Source organism: Crinia signifera, chromosome 4, assembly GCF_055691185.1.
Source record: "Crinia signifera chromosome 4, ASM5569118v1, whole genome shotgun sequence".
Classification (NCBI taxonomy): Eukaryota; Metazoa; Chordata; class Amphibia; order Anura; family Myobatrachidae; genus Crinia; species Crinia signifera.
Window position 1 is genome coordinate 111,350,988 of NC_139220.1, and position 18,032 is coordinate 111,369,019.

At 42.5% G+C, this 18,032-nt stretch overlaps 1 protein-coding gene across 3 annotated transcripts in view; it reads left to right on the plus strand.

Annotated features, from left to right (window-relative positions):
• Positions 1 to 7,868, plus strand: part of DRAM1 (DNA damage regulated autophagy modulator 1) — a 61,775-nt gene extending 53,907 nt beyond the window's left edge. For all 3 annotated transcript variants that reach the window (XM_083182235.1, XM_083182234.1, XM_083182237.1), the window contains exons 6-7: positions 6,346 to 6,438; positions 7,653 to 7,868. In XM_083182235.1, coding sequence (XP_083038361.1) covers positions 6,346 to 6,438; positions 7,653 to 7,697 — 138 coding nt within the window. In that variant the 3' untranslated portion in view covers positions 7,698 to 7,868. The remainder of the gene's footprint in view (positions 1 to 6,345; positions 6,439 to 7,652) is intronic.
• The last annotated feature ends 10,164 nt before the right edge of the window (positions 7,869 to 18,032 follow it).

Genomic DNA, 18,032 nt, shown 5'->3' on the forward strand with positions numbered 1-18,032 from the left:
GAATTTCGCGGCTTTTCCTCTCTGCCTAGCAGCGTCTGCCGTTGCTAAGCAACGGCGCTGCCGCGTCTCAGGCGCTGAGAGACGTGAGGAGGGAGGACGGGCGTCACGCTCCGACGCTGCGTCCTCCGGCGTCCCTGGTTGCTAGGCAACCGGACGTCAGAGCCGGAAGGACAGGCGGCTAAGCGTACATGCCGCTCTGTCCTTCCAGAAGCGCTCCCACGGCGCCTAACAGTACCCCCCCTTGAGGAGGGGTTAAAGAACCCCGAAGCCTTGTTTTCTGAGGGAAATCCCGAAAGAAACTTGCTTTGAGGCGTGGGGCGTGCAGATCCCTATCGGGAACCCATGACCTCTCTTCCGGGCCGTATCCTTTCCAATGGACAAGGAAACATAAAGAACCTCGAGAGACCTTGCAATCCAAGATTTTTTCTACAAGAAATTCTGACTGTCCATGGACATTAACAGGTGGTTTACCCAGGTCTGCCTTTCGAGGAAATTTCCTAGACGTGAAAACGGGCTTGAGCAGAGAGGCATGAAAAGTATTGGCTATCTTTAAAGCCCTAGGAATTTGTAACCGAAAGGCTACAGGATTAACTCTCTTCACAATGGCAAATGGACCAATAAATTTTGGACCAAATTTAGAAGTTCCTTGTCGCAATCTGATGTTCCGAGTAGACAACCAGACTTTATCGCCTACTTTAAAGTTGCATGGTCGTCTTGACCGGTCAGAAAAAACTTTTTCCTGAAGAGCAGCCCTCTTAAGAGCGTCGTGTACCTCCTTCCAAATGACCTTTAAACGGGCAGTAGTGGAAGAGCGAACTACTGATCCCTCTGGAGCCAGAGCAGTGGCTTTAGGGTGAAAGCCATAATTGGCTACAAAAGGTGAAGTCCGGGTAGCCGAGTGATAGGAGTTGTTATATGCGAACTCGGCAACGGGGAGGAACTCCGACCAGTCATTCTGAGCTTTGGACACAAAAAGGCGCAGATATTGCTTCAAGGATTGATTAAGGCGTTCTGTCTGCCCATTGGATTGGGGATGATAAGCGGAAGTTAAACTCAACTTGATCTTTAATGCATTGCAAAAAAGTTTCCAAAACCGGGCAATAAACTGCGGACCTCGATCAGAAACTATATCGGTTGGAAGAACATGAAGTTTGAAAACATGAGCTAGAAACAATTTGGCCAACTTATTGGCTGATGGCAACTGGGGCAAAGGAACAAAGTGGGCCATCTTACTGAACCTGTCAATAATCACCCATACTACTCGAAAACCTGATGATAGAGGTAGGTCGACCACAAAATCCATGGCAATATGTGACCATGGTCTGGAGGGAATTGCCAAGGGGATAAGTTGTCCTGTGGGCGACACTCTGGGAATCTTGTGTCTAGCACAATCGGGACAAGACTGGATGTACTCCTTGGTATCTGGAACCATGCTCGGCCACCAGACGCATCGGGAGAGAAGATCAAGTGTCTTCTTGATGCCGAAATGCCCTGCAATCTGGCTGTCATGGAACTCCTCTAAGACCCGTTTTCTCAAGGACTGCGGCACAAATAAATGGCCGAGAGGCATCTGTCTAGGTGCCTGACCCTGGACCTGCAGAAGTAGATCCTTGAGGGTCTGAGTAATGCCAAAATGGATAATTGATGCCGGAAGAATGGGCCGCGGAGATTCCCGCAACCCTTGTTTGGGTAAGAAACTCCGAGACAATGCGTCTGCTCTTACATTTTTAGACCCGGGACGGTAAGAGATAATAAAGTTAAAACGTGTAAAAAATAATGCCCACCGGGCTTGTCGGGCATTCAGACGCTTTGCTGATTCCAGGTATTGTAAATTTTTGTGGTCTGTGATAACCAGAATCTGATGATTGGCCCCTTCCAACCAATGCCTCCATTCTTCGAATGCCCATTTTATGGCCAACAATTCCCGGTTCCCGACGTCATAGTTCATCTCTGCAGTAGAGAATTTTCGAGACATGTAGGCGCAAGGAAAAAAAAATAAGGACTCAGGATCCTGTTGAGACAGGACTGCCCCTACCTCAGAAGCGTCGACTTCAACGACAAACGGTAGTTGGGGATCGGGATGTCTTAAAATGGGAGCGGACACAAAAGCTTGTTTTAAGGCCCGGAATGCCTCTTCTGCCTGGGGAGGCCACTGGGATGGATCTGCTTCCTTTTTTGTGAGCGCCACGATGGGAGCTACCACATCAGAAAAAGAGCGGATAAACCGCCTATAGTAATTTGCAAACCCTAAAAATCTTTGGACAGCTTTAAGGGTCGTGGGCTTGACCCAATCTAACACTGCTTGCAGTTTTTTGGGTTCCATATAAAAGCCTTCCGAGGAAATCACGTATCCTAAAAAGGATACCTTAGTAACTTCGAATTCGCACTTCTCAGGCTTAGCAAAGAGACGATGTTCTCTAAGCCTTTGAAGAATTAACCTGACCTGATGGCGATGTTCTTCCAACGAGCTGGAGTAGATCAAAATGTCGTCTAAATAGACCACAGCGAAGACTCCCAAGAAATCTCTAAGGATGTCATTGATGAAATCTTGGAAGACCGCTGGTGCGTTGGACAAGCCGAATGGCATTACGAGATATTCGTAGTGCCCTGTTTGGGTACTAAAGGCAGTCTTCCATTCGTCTCCCGCTTTTATGCGGACAAGGTTGTAGGCACCGCGCAGGTCGATCTTAGAAAAGATCTTAGCGGTGCGAAGCTGGTCAAACAACACAGATATTAATGGTAATGGATACGTGTTTTTTACCGTTATCTTGTTGAGTGCCCTGTAATCTATACAGGGTCTTAAGGAGCCATCCTTTTTGGAAACAAAAAAGAACCCTGCACTTAAGGGAGACTTTGAGGGCCGAATAAAGCCTTTAGCCAAATTTTCTTGAATATAGGTATTCATGGACTGCGTCTCAGGTCCAGACAAGGAATAAAGTCTGGCTTTGGGAAATTGTGCCTTGGGAATTAGCTCAATGGCGCAATCGTATGTGCGATGAGGGGGTAAGACCTCAGCTTCGCCTTTAGAAAAGACATCCTGGAAGTCAGCGTAGGCCGCTGGAATCCCCTCCACGGAAACCATTGCCCCGAGTATAGGCTGCCCTAGGCAATGACTGGAGCAATGATTACTCCAACGAGTTATTTCCCCTGCCTGCCAGTCAATCTGTGGGTTATGAATCCGGAGCCAGGGGTGACCCAAAACGATCGGCACAGTGGCGCATGAGATAAGAAAGAAAGAAATTTTTTCTGTATGAAAAATGCCCACACGTAGGGAAACTGGCGGGGTCTGATGGCGGACCACTCCGTTGACCAACGGGCTGCCGTCCAGGCCTCGCATTATTACAGGTTTTTTCAGAGGGAGCAGGGGGATGGCCAGTCTTTCAGCCAGCTGAATATCTAGAAAATTCCCAGCTGCCCCGCTATCAATAAATGCAGTAACTGACATCTTCACCTCTATACCCTGAATCTCAGTAGGGACTAATAATGCATTGTGAGGGGAAATAAGAAGAGAACCAAAGTGAATCCCCTCTGCATTCACTTGGTTTTGGCGTTTCCCGACTTGTTGGGACAAGCGCGGAGGAAATGCCCTTTGCTCCCGCAATAAATGCATAAACCGGCATTCATCCGGCGAGCTCTCTCATCTGAGGTGATGCGGTAAGCACCAATTTGCATTGGTTCTTCTTCGTCCTCTGAGGGTACAAAGCCGAGGGAAGTAGGCCTCAAACTAGGTCCTCTCTCAGACCTGCGTTCCCTAAGACGCCGATCAATTTTAATCGATAACTCCATGAGTTTATCAAGGGATCCCGGGACGGGATACTGGATAAGGCTATCTTTAATGGCTTCAGAAAGCCCTAGCCTGAATTGGCTACGTAATGCCGGGTCATTCCAGCCACAGTCATTCGACCACCGTCGGAATTCTGTGCAATATGCTTCTGCAGGGTTCCGGCCCTGCCTGAGAGAGCGCAGATGACTCTCGGCAGACGCCTCTCTATCAGGGTCATCATATAGAAGTCCTAATGATTTAAAGAAAGCATCCACCGACGCTAAGGCGGGATTATCGGACTTTAACCCAAAAGCCCAAGTCTGGGGATCCCCCTGAAGCAAAGACATAATTAAACCAACTTGCTGTAATTCAGAGCCGGATGACCGGGGTCGCAGTTTGAAATAAAGCTTACAACTTTCTCTAAAATTAAAGAAATCCTTCCGGTTACCCGAAAACCGGTCTGGAAGATTAATTTTGGGTTCTACCAGAACCGGCGGATTTCCTCGTACACCCTCCTCCTGGGTTTTCATCCTAAGAGATAAATTTTGAACCATCTGCGTTAAACCTTGTAATTGACTGGCAAATGCCTGGGCCTGACCCTCAGGAGTGGGATTCATCTTAATAACAGATCCACACCAGAGACAACAAAGATATACACACCCAAAATGCTATCTGTCCAGAAAAACGGGAGAATAAGAAAGGGGAAGGGAGAGAGGGAAAAAAAAAATCTTTTTTTTTTTTTTTTTGTATGGCCGGTGATAATGTTAGGTTTCGGGTGTGACCCCACCGCCGGGACTGCTGTTTAGGACAGCCACGGCCAAACCCTATACTACCTCTGTTGTACCCCCCAGGCTGGGTGACCGACTCCTGCAGGTGTTACTAGGCTTCGCCTGTAGCCGCCACGTTTGAATGGGTAGGTTAAGCCCACCCAAGCTCCGGTGCAGCCAGGTGTTATGAGAGGACAAGGAGCCGGGGACCCCCCTAGGGTACGGTCAAGAGGAAAGCTGACTGAGGGGCCTAACTGAAATTAACAAACGGCGACTTGCCGGGCCCTGGCTAACGCAACTAAGCGCCCGCGACCTGGTCGCCACAACCCGCGACAACCGTCGCCCAGGGAACCATACAAAATATAAGACACAATACCAAAGTATACAAAGAGCAGGAGGGACTGGAAAACCCCAGAAAAACTGGGAGACAAGGGGAGAGAATGAGTGGGAAGCAATGGACCTTTCCAGCATAAATGACCTGCCAATGCGGCAGACAGAGAACACAGGTAATGAGTAAGGTAATGACAATAAAGAAGGTGTGAATGAAACTACCCCAAAGGGGCAACTCACGACACAGGAGGAACCAATGGAAGAGGAGACCACGAAGGAGCCGCTGGGAACAGCAGGGAAACGGACCGGAGAGCAGCAGACAGATAGGTCCAAACAGGAGCTATCACCGGCGAGGACTGCAGGGCTGGCTTCCTAGATAAGAAGGCTAGGAGCCAATGAGAATGGAGGCCTGAGTCCCGCCTGTCATAACGAGTCCTTTCCGACACCTGCGGCCTGTTGAATTTCGCGGCTTTTCCTCTCTGCCTAGCAGCGTCTGCCGTTGCTAAGCAACGGCGCTGCCGCGTCTCAGGCGCTGAGAGACGTGAGGAGGGAGGACGGGCGTCACGCTCCGACGCTGCGTCCTCCGGCGTCCCTGGTTGCTAGGCAACCGGACGTCAGAGCCGGAAGGACAGGCGGCTAAGCGTACATGCCGCTCTGTCCTTCCAGAAGCGCTCCCACGGCGCCTAACATAAGTGACGCACAAAAATAAAAATTTCCTTCCAAAGTTGCACAAACAAAATCTTTTGCCGCACACAGCCTTCATAAAATTAGAGGGAACATTGGTCATGGGCATAATGGTGTGTTCCATAATGTGTAATGGGTATAATGGATTGTGTAATATTCTGTAATAAGCAGTACGGTGTGTTCCATAATGTGTAATGGGCATTATGGTATGTTCCATAATGTGTAATGGGCATTACGGTGTGTTCCATAATGTGTAATGGGTAACACCTCCTTTTCTGATACCATGCCTTTGTGTAGGTCCAGCACTCGGCTTACTTGTACAGCCGCTCCTATGCCCCCTGTGACGTGAGTAATAGATAGGGTAGTATGCAGTGGCACTCGGGAGTCTCATCAAATATCCAAAAGTGATTTATTTAGTGCAGTAATGTAATCTCAAATGAGCCAACGTTTTCGGGGCCAAACATGCCCCTTTTTCTCACCTTGAACATAAATAAATGAACAGGACATTCCCTTAAATAGCCAGTCAAAAATTCCAATTGCACTGCATGTGGAAGTTATTTTCTCCCCCAAAAGTAGAGAACAGAGAATGATATATTATCCTATTCCTAAAACAAAATGGGTGCTCTACTGGAAAACTCTTTTTGGGTATCACACCGTGCCTGTCAGCAACATTTACTGAATGCATCGGGACAAGTTTTTAAGAACATCTGACTAATGTTGACTGGCAGTGTTTGCCTCTGGTAATGTCCTCATAATGTCAAATTGTTGAGAGTCCTCTACTAACCCCTTCTCTTCCTACAGCCATCCCCATATCACCAAGCAAGTGCCATCTGTGAGTGGATCGTGGCTTTTGGATTTGTTACATTTTTTCTTACTTTTATCAGAGATTTCCAGGTTGGTATAAATTACAATCAACGCATTTAATGAGATCAGACATTAGCATTTCCAATGTTACCTCATACTGGAGATTATATGGTCTTGGAATAGTATTTTGCGCTGCATTAAATTGTTTTTATTTTCCTTTTTACATGAGTTTTGACATTTTTGTTTTTCATGGTCCATTATGCATTCAGGACCCTGTCAGTGTGTATGGATACTCGAAATCTCTATTGCATAGGTTCTCAAACTCTGTCCTGAGGACCCCACACAGGAAATGCTTATCATGTCTCCTCACAGAATCACAAGTGAGATAATTAGCTCCACCTGTGGATCTTTTAAAATGTGTCAGTGAGTAAAGGCCCATACACACTAGATGATATGAAAGATGTTCAATAGACAGGTAGTCAGCGTTTTCTCTGAACCTCTGGGCAAATGATATTGAGCATACACACTGAACGCCATTGGTAACTGATATCATTATGTGACATCATCGAGACCTGCAGAACATGCGGGCTATTTTGGCTATATAGAGAAATTGACCTGCACGTTCTGTGGACATAAATCATGATTAACGACGTGCAGGAGGGCATATCATTAACCATATGGCCCGTATTCAATGATCCTCGCCGTTTAACCCCAGTGCCGGCTGCTTACCCTATTCAACATGCCAGGGAAATCCTCACTTTCAGTGGACGGCAGCTAATGCAGGGAGCCTGCTGCATTTAGCCACAAGCCTTGCTGTTTTAGCGTCCGCTTATGCCGTTTCAACCTCACTCCAAAAACCTAGTGAGGGGGAAATGCCGTGTGCAGGAGGGGCAGTTGAATACTGACCTGCGAGCTGTGACAGCGAGAAGGCAGCACTGCTCATAGAAACCGTTGAATAAACCCCATTGAGTGTACACACTAGATGATATTGTGAATCTTATCGCTCACGAGCCCCTCTAGTGTGTATGGGGCTTAGTAACCTGTGCAACTGTCAGATGACCTGGAAAGTGTGAACTGTGTGGGGTCCTGGGGACAGAGTTTGAGAACCACTGCTCTATAGAAAATCATCTCCCTCTTACCGGCTGTTCTAGCTTTGGCAAATTTGTCTACCAGATCATAACTTTAGATAGGAGTAATTATGTATAGAATTATATATAATATTAATTTGCATAACCTTCATTTATCAGTGTCCATAAGCACTACACTATTTCTCCTAATGAGTGTCCTAATTTGTGTCTTTTCAGGCTGTGACTATAAGACTTTCCACAGAAATACATGATGATTTTTGACAGGAGCTCCTACATGTTCACATTGCCTTCGTCGATCAGAGAAGGTTGACACTGATTTACTGGTGCCCAATTTGCACTATATAGTCTGCTCTGGTCGCAGAAATATCAGGTCAACATTTCCTAGTATTTTTATGTTTTATATTTTTTCAGCAATAAATAATTTAAAATTCATGTTCTCTGGTTGATTTATTGCTTATTCAGTAAGTAAGTATCCATTAGATTTCCAAGATCGTAATTGTATGGTCATTCTATGAGTCTGTAGCTCTGAGTCTGTATTATACATTAAAGGCCAGATGTATCAAGCTTCAAAAAGTGATAAAGTGGAGAGTGATAAACAGTCAGCCAATCAGCTCATACCTGCCATTTTACAGGCTGCATTTGAAAAATCACAGGTAGGAGTTGATTGGCTGGTTGTTTATTACTCTTCACTTAATCACTTTTTGAAGCCTGATACATCTGGCCCTAAGGGTTATATTTACTAAAGTAAACTGACACTGCAGCTGGACTCCGGAGAGTAAGTAGAATCAGTGTACGCGGTGTGAATGTAGAATCAATGTGCGCGGTGTGGGCCCCCTCGGACTCAGGAGCTTTTGTGCACACTCCACCCATTATAGATACGCCATTGTGGAGATGTTACCCACAGTGGTGTATAATGGGTAACATCTCCACAGTGGCGTATCTATAATGGGTGCAGTGTGCACAAGAACCACTGTGGAGATGTTACTCAACTAGATTCTAATCTAAAAGGGGCTAGATACATTTTAAGTAGACTCTGAATGGTTGCTATGGGCAACAGCTCCACTTCTTTAAAAACGCACCTTAGTAAATATACCCCCTAGGTCTGGAGCCTGAAGAAACAGACATGACTATTAATCCTATCACAATAGGCTATGGAATCACAGTTGAGTTTAGATTTAATCTCCATTTCTTAAATTTTTATTACATTTATTATGAAAGAATAATACTATATCCTATTTGAAATTTGAATCCTTTTCTCAGCTGATGGTGTTTATATAAAAATATATTGGAGCTGCCTATTTGTTTGCACTACAGAATGATTAAACACTCATGTGCAAAATAAGCAGTAGCAACAGGGTTTAACCCGTTCAGTGCCAACATTACTGGGAGAGATGCGCAAAATATCTGCTAAAAATGCCAGCGTCACTCATATTGGTACTTGTGTAGTTTCATGGCGGCAGGCTACGCTACGTTTTCAGCATAGGCTAAGCTACGTTGTCAGCATAGCCCAGCGGCTGCCTAGCGTAGGTGGCTTGCTACACTTTATAAAATCAACTCCACGCCAACGTGGATAGTGGGGGTATGAACAGGTAGGGAGGATGTGTACCGCATCCCCTTGCCATGCTTTGGGCTGGTGTGGATAGTGGAGGTGTTTCAGGAATACATTCACACCTGTCATGTAAGGCAGGTTAAAATGGTCAATGGTTTCCACACAATGTAATAAGCGTTGACTGACTATGCTAACTGTGTAACGCTGACTGACTACGCTAACTACGTAAGCTACGGCTGGCCGTGAACGGGCGGGAATACGACACTGATACTGACAGGGACGCCTGACTGACTATGCTATCTATGTAAGCTATGGCTAGCCGCGAATGGGCGGGAACACTACGCTGACACTGACAGGGACGCTGCCTATGCTGGCCACAGGAACACTACGCTGATTCTGACAGGGACGCTACACTAACTATGTAACTTCTGCAAAACTACACAAGACCCTCATATTTGTTATATAGATTCAAATAAGAAATGGTGTGTAAAAAAGATTATATTTTATATATAAGGCAAACATTACTTGTCATTATGATGAATAAAAATGTTCGCTTGCCAATTTTCACAAATTTACACAGAAACTCATATGTATATATGAAGGGACTTCCGTGTATCAGCGGTGATTGGCTGGAGCTGATCACGTGGCATGCAGCCAACGTCAGTCGCTGCCCACTGGACCAGGAGTGCAGGGAGAAGGGCGGAAATAGCCTCAAAACCGAGGAAGCCATAAACAATACTTGATTGGTAAATTATGAACATGTGACCGCCAGAATGATTGTGATTGGGAGACAGAACCTGATAAATAGAGCAAATAAGGGCTACTGACTCAAGCCTTGAAAAGTCCTTTTAGATAGGTGAAAAACATGTCGGATTTAGCTAGAGCCTGTTGTAATGCCAAAATAGATAGATGATACAGATGATTTGGATATACAGGAGAGGTGATGGAGATGTGAGAAGAGACCTATTAAATGTTTACTGCCAGTCCAGGCAGAACCTGCAGCAGATAGAGTGATGGTTATGCGAAAATATTTTCCCTTATGTAACATCCGATTGTAATCTAACACCCACAAAAACATGTTAAGTGTGTGACACAAAAATACACACATAAAAACCCAGAAAAACAACAATAAAATATACAGATGTATCGGGTCTCATCTTTTCAGGGGATGGCCATCGCCATCCCCTGCCCCGCCGCCATCTGTATGCCGGAAGGGGACGCGCGCGCACGATGTGTGCACGCGTCCCCTTCCGATGGTGCTGCCCTCAGTCGCCTGGTGTGGACCGCAAACCCCCCCCCCGCAGCCTCCTCGGGTCCCCCCCTGCCCCCTCGAGCGGGAGGCGGACAGTAATGCGTCCGCCTCGCCGCCCCGCCGCCCGGATACTGAGACGTGCTTGCAGATAGCGATCAGTCAGATAGCGGCGCCGTGTTGCTGGCGTTCGCCAGCAAAGACGAGACCCGGTACATCTGTATATAAATAAAAAAAAGTGACACGTGAGAGATTATCCTGCTGAGACCAAGAATTCAGCACGGAAATAACTCATAACTAGAGACAGGATTATATGCATTTGCATATTTGCACATGCATTTGCATATTTTGCCCATTCTCACTGGTTATTGCATATTTTACCTAAAATCTAGTGATGGTGCATATTTTAGGCCCAGCCCTCTTCCCACCTGCGAGTCACAGCACTGCTTTGCCCTGCTGCTGTTGGCCAGGTAGTGGTAGAGTGTGCAGGCTGGGGCAATATGTGCGCAGAGTGGGGAACCTTGGATGTACGCTATGTCTGTTACTGCTCTAGGCTGCCAATCCATGTTGATAAAAGTCAGTCGAGCGGATGCCATTACGAAGCTCCTGAACCTTTGCCTGCCCCTGGCCTGGGACTCCACACCAAGAGACAGACTTCCGCAGCAGAGGAGGCGGGCAGAAGGGTTGTGACATCACGCGGCATGGAGAAAATGCTGTGTCACAGTGAGTATGCGGCGCAGGGAGGAAGCCTTCCACTGCGCCGCCCTCACATGCTATGCTGACATTTGATCCATCGGCGCTGGAGATGAGGGTCTGTGCAGTTGATGCAAGAAGAGCTTTGAACACTGCAGTATGCTGTAGCATCCTGACATCTGCAGATGCTGTGGGCCTATTTTTGCGGTTTCCAAATAACTTTTTTATTATTTAATGTAGCATATTTTAACACTTTTCATGCATATTTTAAGTCTTTTCCATGCATATTTGCATGCATATTTCAAGCTTTTTTGTTGCATATAATCCTATCTCTACTCATAACATATGTGCAGGCTATGATACATAAAAACCATTAACCCTGAGGGCATAGAGGGTCTATGTAGAAACACACTCATTAGGAATGTATGAATACTGCTACAAATGTATCACATTTCTCTTACCCAGAAAGGGAAACAATTGTAAAAATACACATCTCCTGGAGAGATCAAATTTGGACTGTCTGCCAAACTGGCTGAGATAAATAAATAAATAAATAAATAAATAAATAGCAATATAGCTATAAACCTCTGATAAATACCAGCACTGATCCTCCGTTACCACACTATAAAATAAATTACGGCGAAAAGAACAGGCTCTGCTTTTAAATATGATTTTCACTTTTTCATTCCTATTTTTTAGCACAATTTCTATGTTATGTGTTGTATCTGTATGTGATTTTAATCTCTTATTTCACTTGTATGACTGTCATTCCTTTGGTTTTAACAAATAAAGATGAAAAAAAAACAAAAGGAATTTTTGTAAAAAAAGAACCTAATAAAAGCTAAATATTAATTTAAAACGACTAAAGGTATGTATCTAGTCACGCAACCACTTTTCTTTCTTCTTTTCCATATATATATATATATATATATATATATATATATATATATATATATATACACTTAATGTTGGTTGTCTTGGATCGCACCCCTGCAAATAAAATACAATATTGCGAATACATAGCTTAAATTGAAAGGCAAAATGTAGTAGTGTGCCGACTTCCTCATCCCCTCCTATTATATACTGTAGATTCAAATAAGAAATGTTGTGTAAAAAAATATTATATTTCCTATATAAGGCAAACATTACTTGTCATGATGAATACAAATGTTTGCTTGGCAATTTTCACACCAATTTTGACAAATTCATATGTCACTCAGAGTTAACTAATGGTAACTTTAAATAGCCACTAGACAGAAGGAAATTCAATGACATTATATATACAGTTCTAGATTTGTGGGGAGTTATTTTGTTTCTGTGCAGGGTAAATAATGTCTGCTTTATTGTTACACTGCAATTTAGATTTCAGTTTAAACACTGCTCACCCAAATCTACCTCTCTCTGCTCATGTTACATCTGCCCCACCTGCAGTACAATATATTTTTGTCTATAAGAGAAAAAAATGTGCATTGCAATCCACTCCGCTCAAAATTAGACCCTATATACAGTGCTTATAAGACATAACAGTATTTTGTCAACTTTTAAACAAGAGGTTTACCCTTCTGTGAGTTGAGTTTTCCTTGTTATTTTTTAATACTTATACCAAATACATAATAAATGCAAGGTAAAAATGATCAAAAAAATAAACGTGATTTGTACAATTAAGGGAAGAAGATGGAGGGGGGGCTTGAAGATTTATTGGACAAAAAATAAGGGGTGGGGAGGTATGCAAGGGGGTGTTCCACAGCCACAGAGAGAAGCTAACTATGATTAGAAGACCACTAAGAAAGCTAATGCCAAACCAAGCATTCAGGAGAGGTTGGTTGAACCATGACCCATACTTTATGAAAGGAAGCAAGCAGAATATTTCTCAGAATGATCACCATACCCTATTACAGACTTTGGTGATGGGAAGAGGCAGTGTGTTTTCCATGAGGATGCTATTTGACAGGTTGCAGAACTCATAGTATGGCAAAATAATTTATAAACTTGCTTGGGGAAGTCTACATTTAGGAGAGGGAGGAGAATGTACTTACATATGGGACATGTAAGTTATGAATTTTGGAGACAAGAGATCTGACTTCCCTCCAAAATGGCTAAAGTTTGGGGCAGTTCCACCAGACACACAGAAAAGAAGCAAACTGGCATCTGATGCTAGATGCACAAACAAAGGGTGAAGGTGACCTAAACACTCAGCGCAAAAATGACTGAAAATGTCAAGCAAAATTGGATAAATATATAGTAAACAGCAAATAAAGCTTGACCAAATGTCCCTTGTTGTGTTGTATTTGTTTTCAAGACTTGTTAAAAATTGTTTTCAATCTAGGATTCTAGGACCATTGCAGTACATATAGACAGAAATATACATCAGACAAAAAAATGTTTATTAATTAAAGCCAATAATAATGATTAAGTGGTGTGATGGTAGGAATACTGCATACTGAACTCACAGTATAGAGAGGGGGTGGTGGGTATTAGGATCCTGGGTGACTCAGTTATCTTTATGTGGTCCTGGGCTCATATGTTGGAACGTATGTTGGGTATCCAGGAAGCGGGGAATACATGCCTGGGACTTGTATAAATACATGTTTTCCATGTGGTGTTCAGTATGTCATAAAAATATGCATACCTAACTCACCACAAACAAAATTTGACAAATGCACATCATGGTTTCTTTCAATAAATGGTGGAACAAGTCACAACAGGAGATAGTGTACCCAACTTACTCAGCTGAGAGCAGAGATGTGCATATAAGGGTTTTTTCTTCAAACCCCAATATAATTCACAATATCAAGGCACATATAAATAAGAAAAAGGAAGAAGCCATTGTGAAGTAGTGACAGACTTCTAAGAATTTAGAGGGTGGCATATGGGCCCTCACCCTAGGCAGTAATAATCAAAATTATCGCCTTGATAAAACTGCCTTTGTGAAACGCGCGTCGGCGTCTCGGGCAGTGTGTCTATAAAAAATGTCTAATTGATTTGTTTGTATGTCTATGAAATAAGGGAAGACCTAATATATAGATAACAGCATCTGCGCATCCAAGAACGTATATATACAATACTGTCTGTGTTATTAGGAAAAAAACACATGTGGCACGAGTGCGGGGTGTCAGCACGCTGAGAGTTACTATCTGACAGCGTTTTATAAGAACATAACGCCGCGAGCAATAGAGGATAACTGCGTCTATTTGTATCCTATTAATAAACCTATTATATCATAAACAACGCAGTTACTACCCAGCGGCGCTCATAGAATTAATTACATAACGCTGTCACTAATCAAAGAAAAAACTGTACCCTCTTTGAACTTGCTATCAGCCAGCTATAAACTAACAGCATAGCTGATACCAGCAACGTGCATAACACTGTCATTAACTAAGGAAAATCATACTCGCTTTTTGCTAACAACACGCTACAAGCTATTAGCGCAGTTGTTATCAGCAACGTGCATAAATTAAACTATGCAGCATCACTACTAACTGAGTAACAGTTGCCTTTATTTAAATCTGTTGCCAACAGCAGGTTATAAAATCAGCGGCGCAGTTGCTACTAGCAATGCGCATTATTTGAACTATCCAACGCCGTTACTTGATTGAGAAAAAGTGGCCGTCACCTGATTATGTTGCTAGCACACCACTAAAGCAATACAGTGGGAGTGCAGTACTTACTCAGCGACGTGTGTAAATTAAATCACACAACGCTGTCACATATTAAAGCGTGCATAAATTAAACTATGCAGCATTACCACTGACTGAGTAACAATTGCCTTTATTTAAATCTGTTGTCAACAGCAAGTTATAAAAACAGCGGCGCAGTTGCTACTAGCAACGCGCATTATTTGAATTATCCAACGCCGTTACTTTAAAAAGTGTCCGTCACCTGATTATGTTGCTAGCACACTACTAAAGCAATATAGTGGGAGTGCAGTACTTACTCAGCGACGTGTGTAAATTAAACTACACAACGCTGTCACATATTAAAGCAAAACTGCATTTATGCGAATCTGCTGCTAGTCTGCTAGGAATCAATAACGCAGCCGATTATCCGTCAGTGTGTATGGACTGTACTACACGAACATTATTATCAATTGTGAAGAAATCATATTTACTTGAACCTGCTGTTAGCTCACTGTGAATTAATAACATTACTGCTACCAGTGACGTGTATAAATTAAACTATACACTGCCAACATTAACTGAAGGGAACTGTATTCACTTTAATTCACTATCGGCATATGATAAATGAACAGCGCAGTTGTGACTAAGTAACGTGTGTAAATTAAACTACACAACGCTACCACCAACTGTGCAAACATTGTATTCAACGCTGTCACGGCGTCTTATTGTGTGAAATCATATTTACTTGAACCCGCTGTCAGCTCACTATGAGTCAGTAACATAACTGCTACCAGCAGAGTGTATAAATTAAACTATACACCATTAATTTCAACTGAATGAAACTGCTACTAATTTAACGTGCTACCGGCATATGACAAACGAATAGCACTGCTGTTATTAAACAGCGTGTGTAAATTAAACTACACAACGCTGTTACTAACTGTGCAAATACTGAATCCAATTGAATTTATTGCGAGCACACTATAAACCTAACAACGCAGCCATTACTTAGCGGTGTGGATAAATTAAATCACACAACATTGTTCTCTAATTGAAGCAGAAACGCATTTAAGTGAATTTATCACCTGCACGCTACTTAACCAACAAGTACAGATATTAGCCGGCGGCTTGTATGAATTAAACCATACAACGCTGCCATTCATAAAAGAAGAACTGTATCCATCTGAATTGGCTGAAGACATACTATAAAACACAGCCTTGTATCTTGCGACGCGTAGAAATTAACTGACGAAATTGTACTCACATAAATACTGAATAATATCACAATCCCAAATCTAACCAATAAAGGTACACAATACATTAAGGGATTAGTAGAAAATTATTCAATCAATAATTGGTGGTACAATATAGATGCTGGAAAAAGGTCATAAATCCCTACTCAATAATTAACAATCAAACAAAAATCGGAGCTACATGTGTTGATTAAGGTAAATTAAAGAATATTAACTTTATACATCAATACGGGTGAGAAATAAGATAAGACAGCGAAAATATATATAATTAAAAAACTGCCTACCTATGCTCTCCTATTCCTCCATTCCTCTGAGATTAATATAAAAGTTTACAAATATACTCATAGAGGAAGAACAAATGAGAGGAACCCTGATACAATTATAATCCATTAAAGAAACATTGTATCACACACATGATGTAATAAAGTATCTGAATCAAAAGAAAGGAAATTTCAACAGATATCTCTGAATAAGAATTAAATTAAAAGATTAAAAAGACACACTGATACCGATTTTAATTAATTTTTGTTTACTGCACCAATATTTCACAGAAAAAGCAGTTTTAAAACAGACCAATTAAAAGCTAAATTTTAAATAAACACTACAATCAAAATACCCTATCTTTTCTTCTGTGCGCCAAAAAAAGAAGACAATCTTTTCTCTTTTTCTCTTTTTTTTTCCCTCACCCTAGGCGCAATAGTGAGGGGGTGGTGAAGACGTGCGAGCGTACCTAACTTATAGAAAGGCAAGGAAGGTATATACACATAACGGTATCTTTTGACACTCAGGCCCACATACTGCTATTTACACAAAAGGGTGTGTTTTCCAAGCCTCTAGCAGGTTCTTTAGGTATTCCAAAACGAAGTGGATATCCGAAGGTTGTTCAAAAATATTAACCAGACTCAGGAGGACCGTAAAACATTATTTATTCATTTAGCAGATAAAAAGGAAGGAGATTTACAACTTCATCATACATATGAGTCTATAAAAACAAAAAAAATCCATACAAAACTGGGGAAAACAGACAGTAAAAAACAAACAAAAGAAAACGAGAAAAAAAAAAACAAGCAAAAAAATCAAAACATATTGCAAAACAGGTGAGAAAAATATGAAGATAAAATACATACATTGAAGTAAATGACTGTCCACACTCCTTTAGCATCAGAAACCCAAGGATAAACACAATGAAGCCGGTGGGGACATGTTACCAGCAATATTGCAATTTCTAAGCATTTTCTTTATTGGAAATACAATAGAAGATTGCAACACCTGTAAAGATCTCCTGTCAGAACAACAAAACAAAAACAGTATTGTAGAAGGCAGGGACGCAACTAGGTGGTTACAGTTATTTAAATAGATGTAATATGAGCTTTGTTTCTCCAGTTTCTTTAACATTTTGATCAAAGTGTGTGGACACGGATGAATACTGCAAAAAGCAACTTTGCCAAAGTTACCATCATGACAACTATCATCTGTATACATTGGGCCTAATTCAGCATGGATAACTAATTAAAGAATATGCAAATTGAGTGATAATCGAACATTCCACGGGCCCAAATAGGGAAAAAACATCCATACGCATAGATGCCGCAGGGTAGCCGCAGTTTGATGGACATAAAACTGGCATCTAGGGAGGAAACATAGTGTGAGTAGAAAATGCAGGTGTGCCCATGCATTTTTCGAGTGGGTCTCTGACATCAGCCTGATCCTTGATTCCATTTCCAGCCTGATTCTTGAGCTAGAACGAACCATCGGAAATGTATCTTCGGCCTGGGATCGCTCAGGTGTATGGCCAGCTATAGACAGGCCCAGGTGGGAAAAAACTGTTCGATAGTTATTATTTTATTGTTTTTTTTGTAAATGGATGTGAATTCAGTGGTATTTACAATGCATTCACAATTTTGCTAGGGGCCGTTTTTCTTTCTGCCTATGCGGTGGCTTTCTGCATGCAGTCCCCTGCAAATTCTCTGATTAGCAATATATACTGAATTAGGCCCTGTGACCACTTATACTGTAGGCTGGCTGCTAGATATGCGCTATCACTCTGGGACCTGCTCGATACATTTTACTAGTAATTTGCCAAAACTTTTGGGTGTGTAATAAAGATAGTTAGTCAGCTTAAAGTAACTGTTCCAACAATCTGGCTTTGTATTTCTTTCCCTGTTGAAAAGATCCCGCTGCATTGTTTTGGGAGCTGAAATTTACATTTTGTAAGAAAAAAAAGGTATGTTT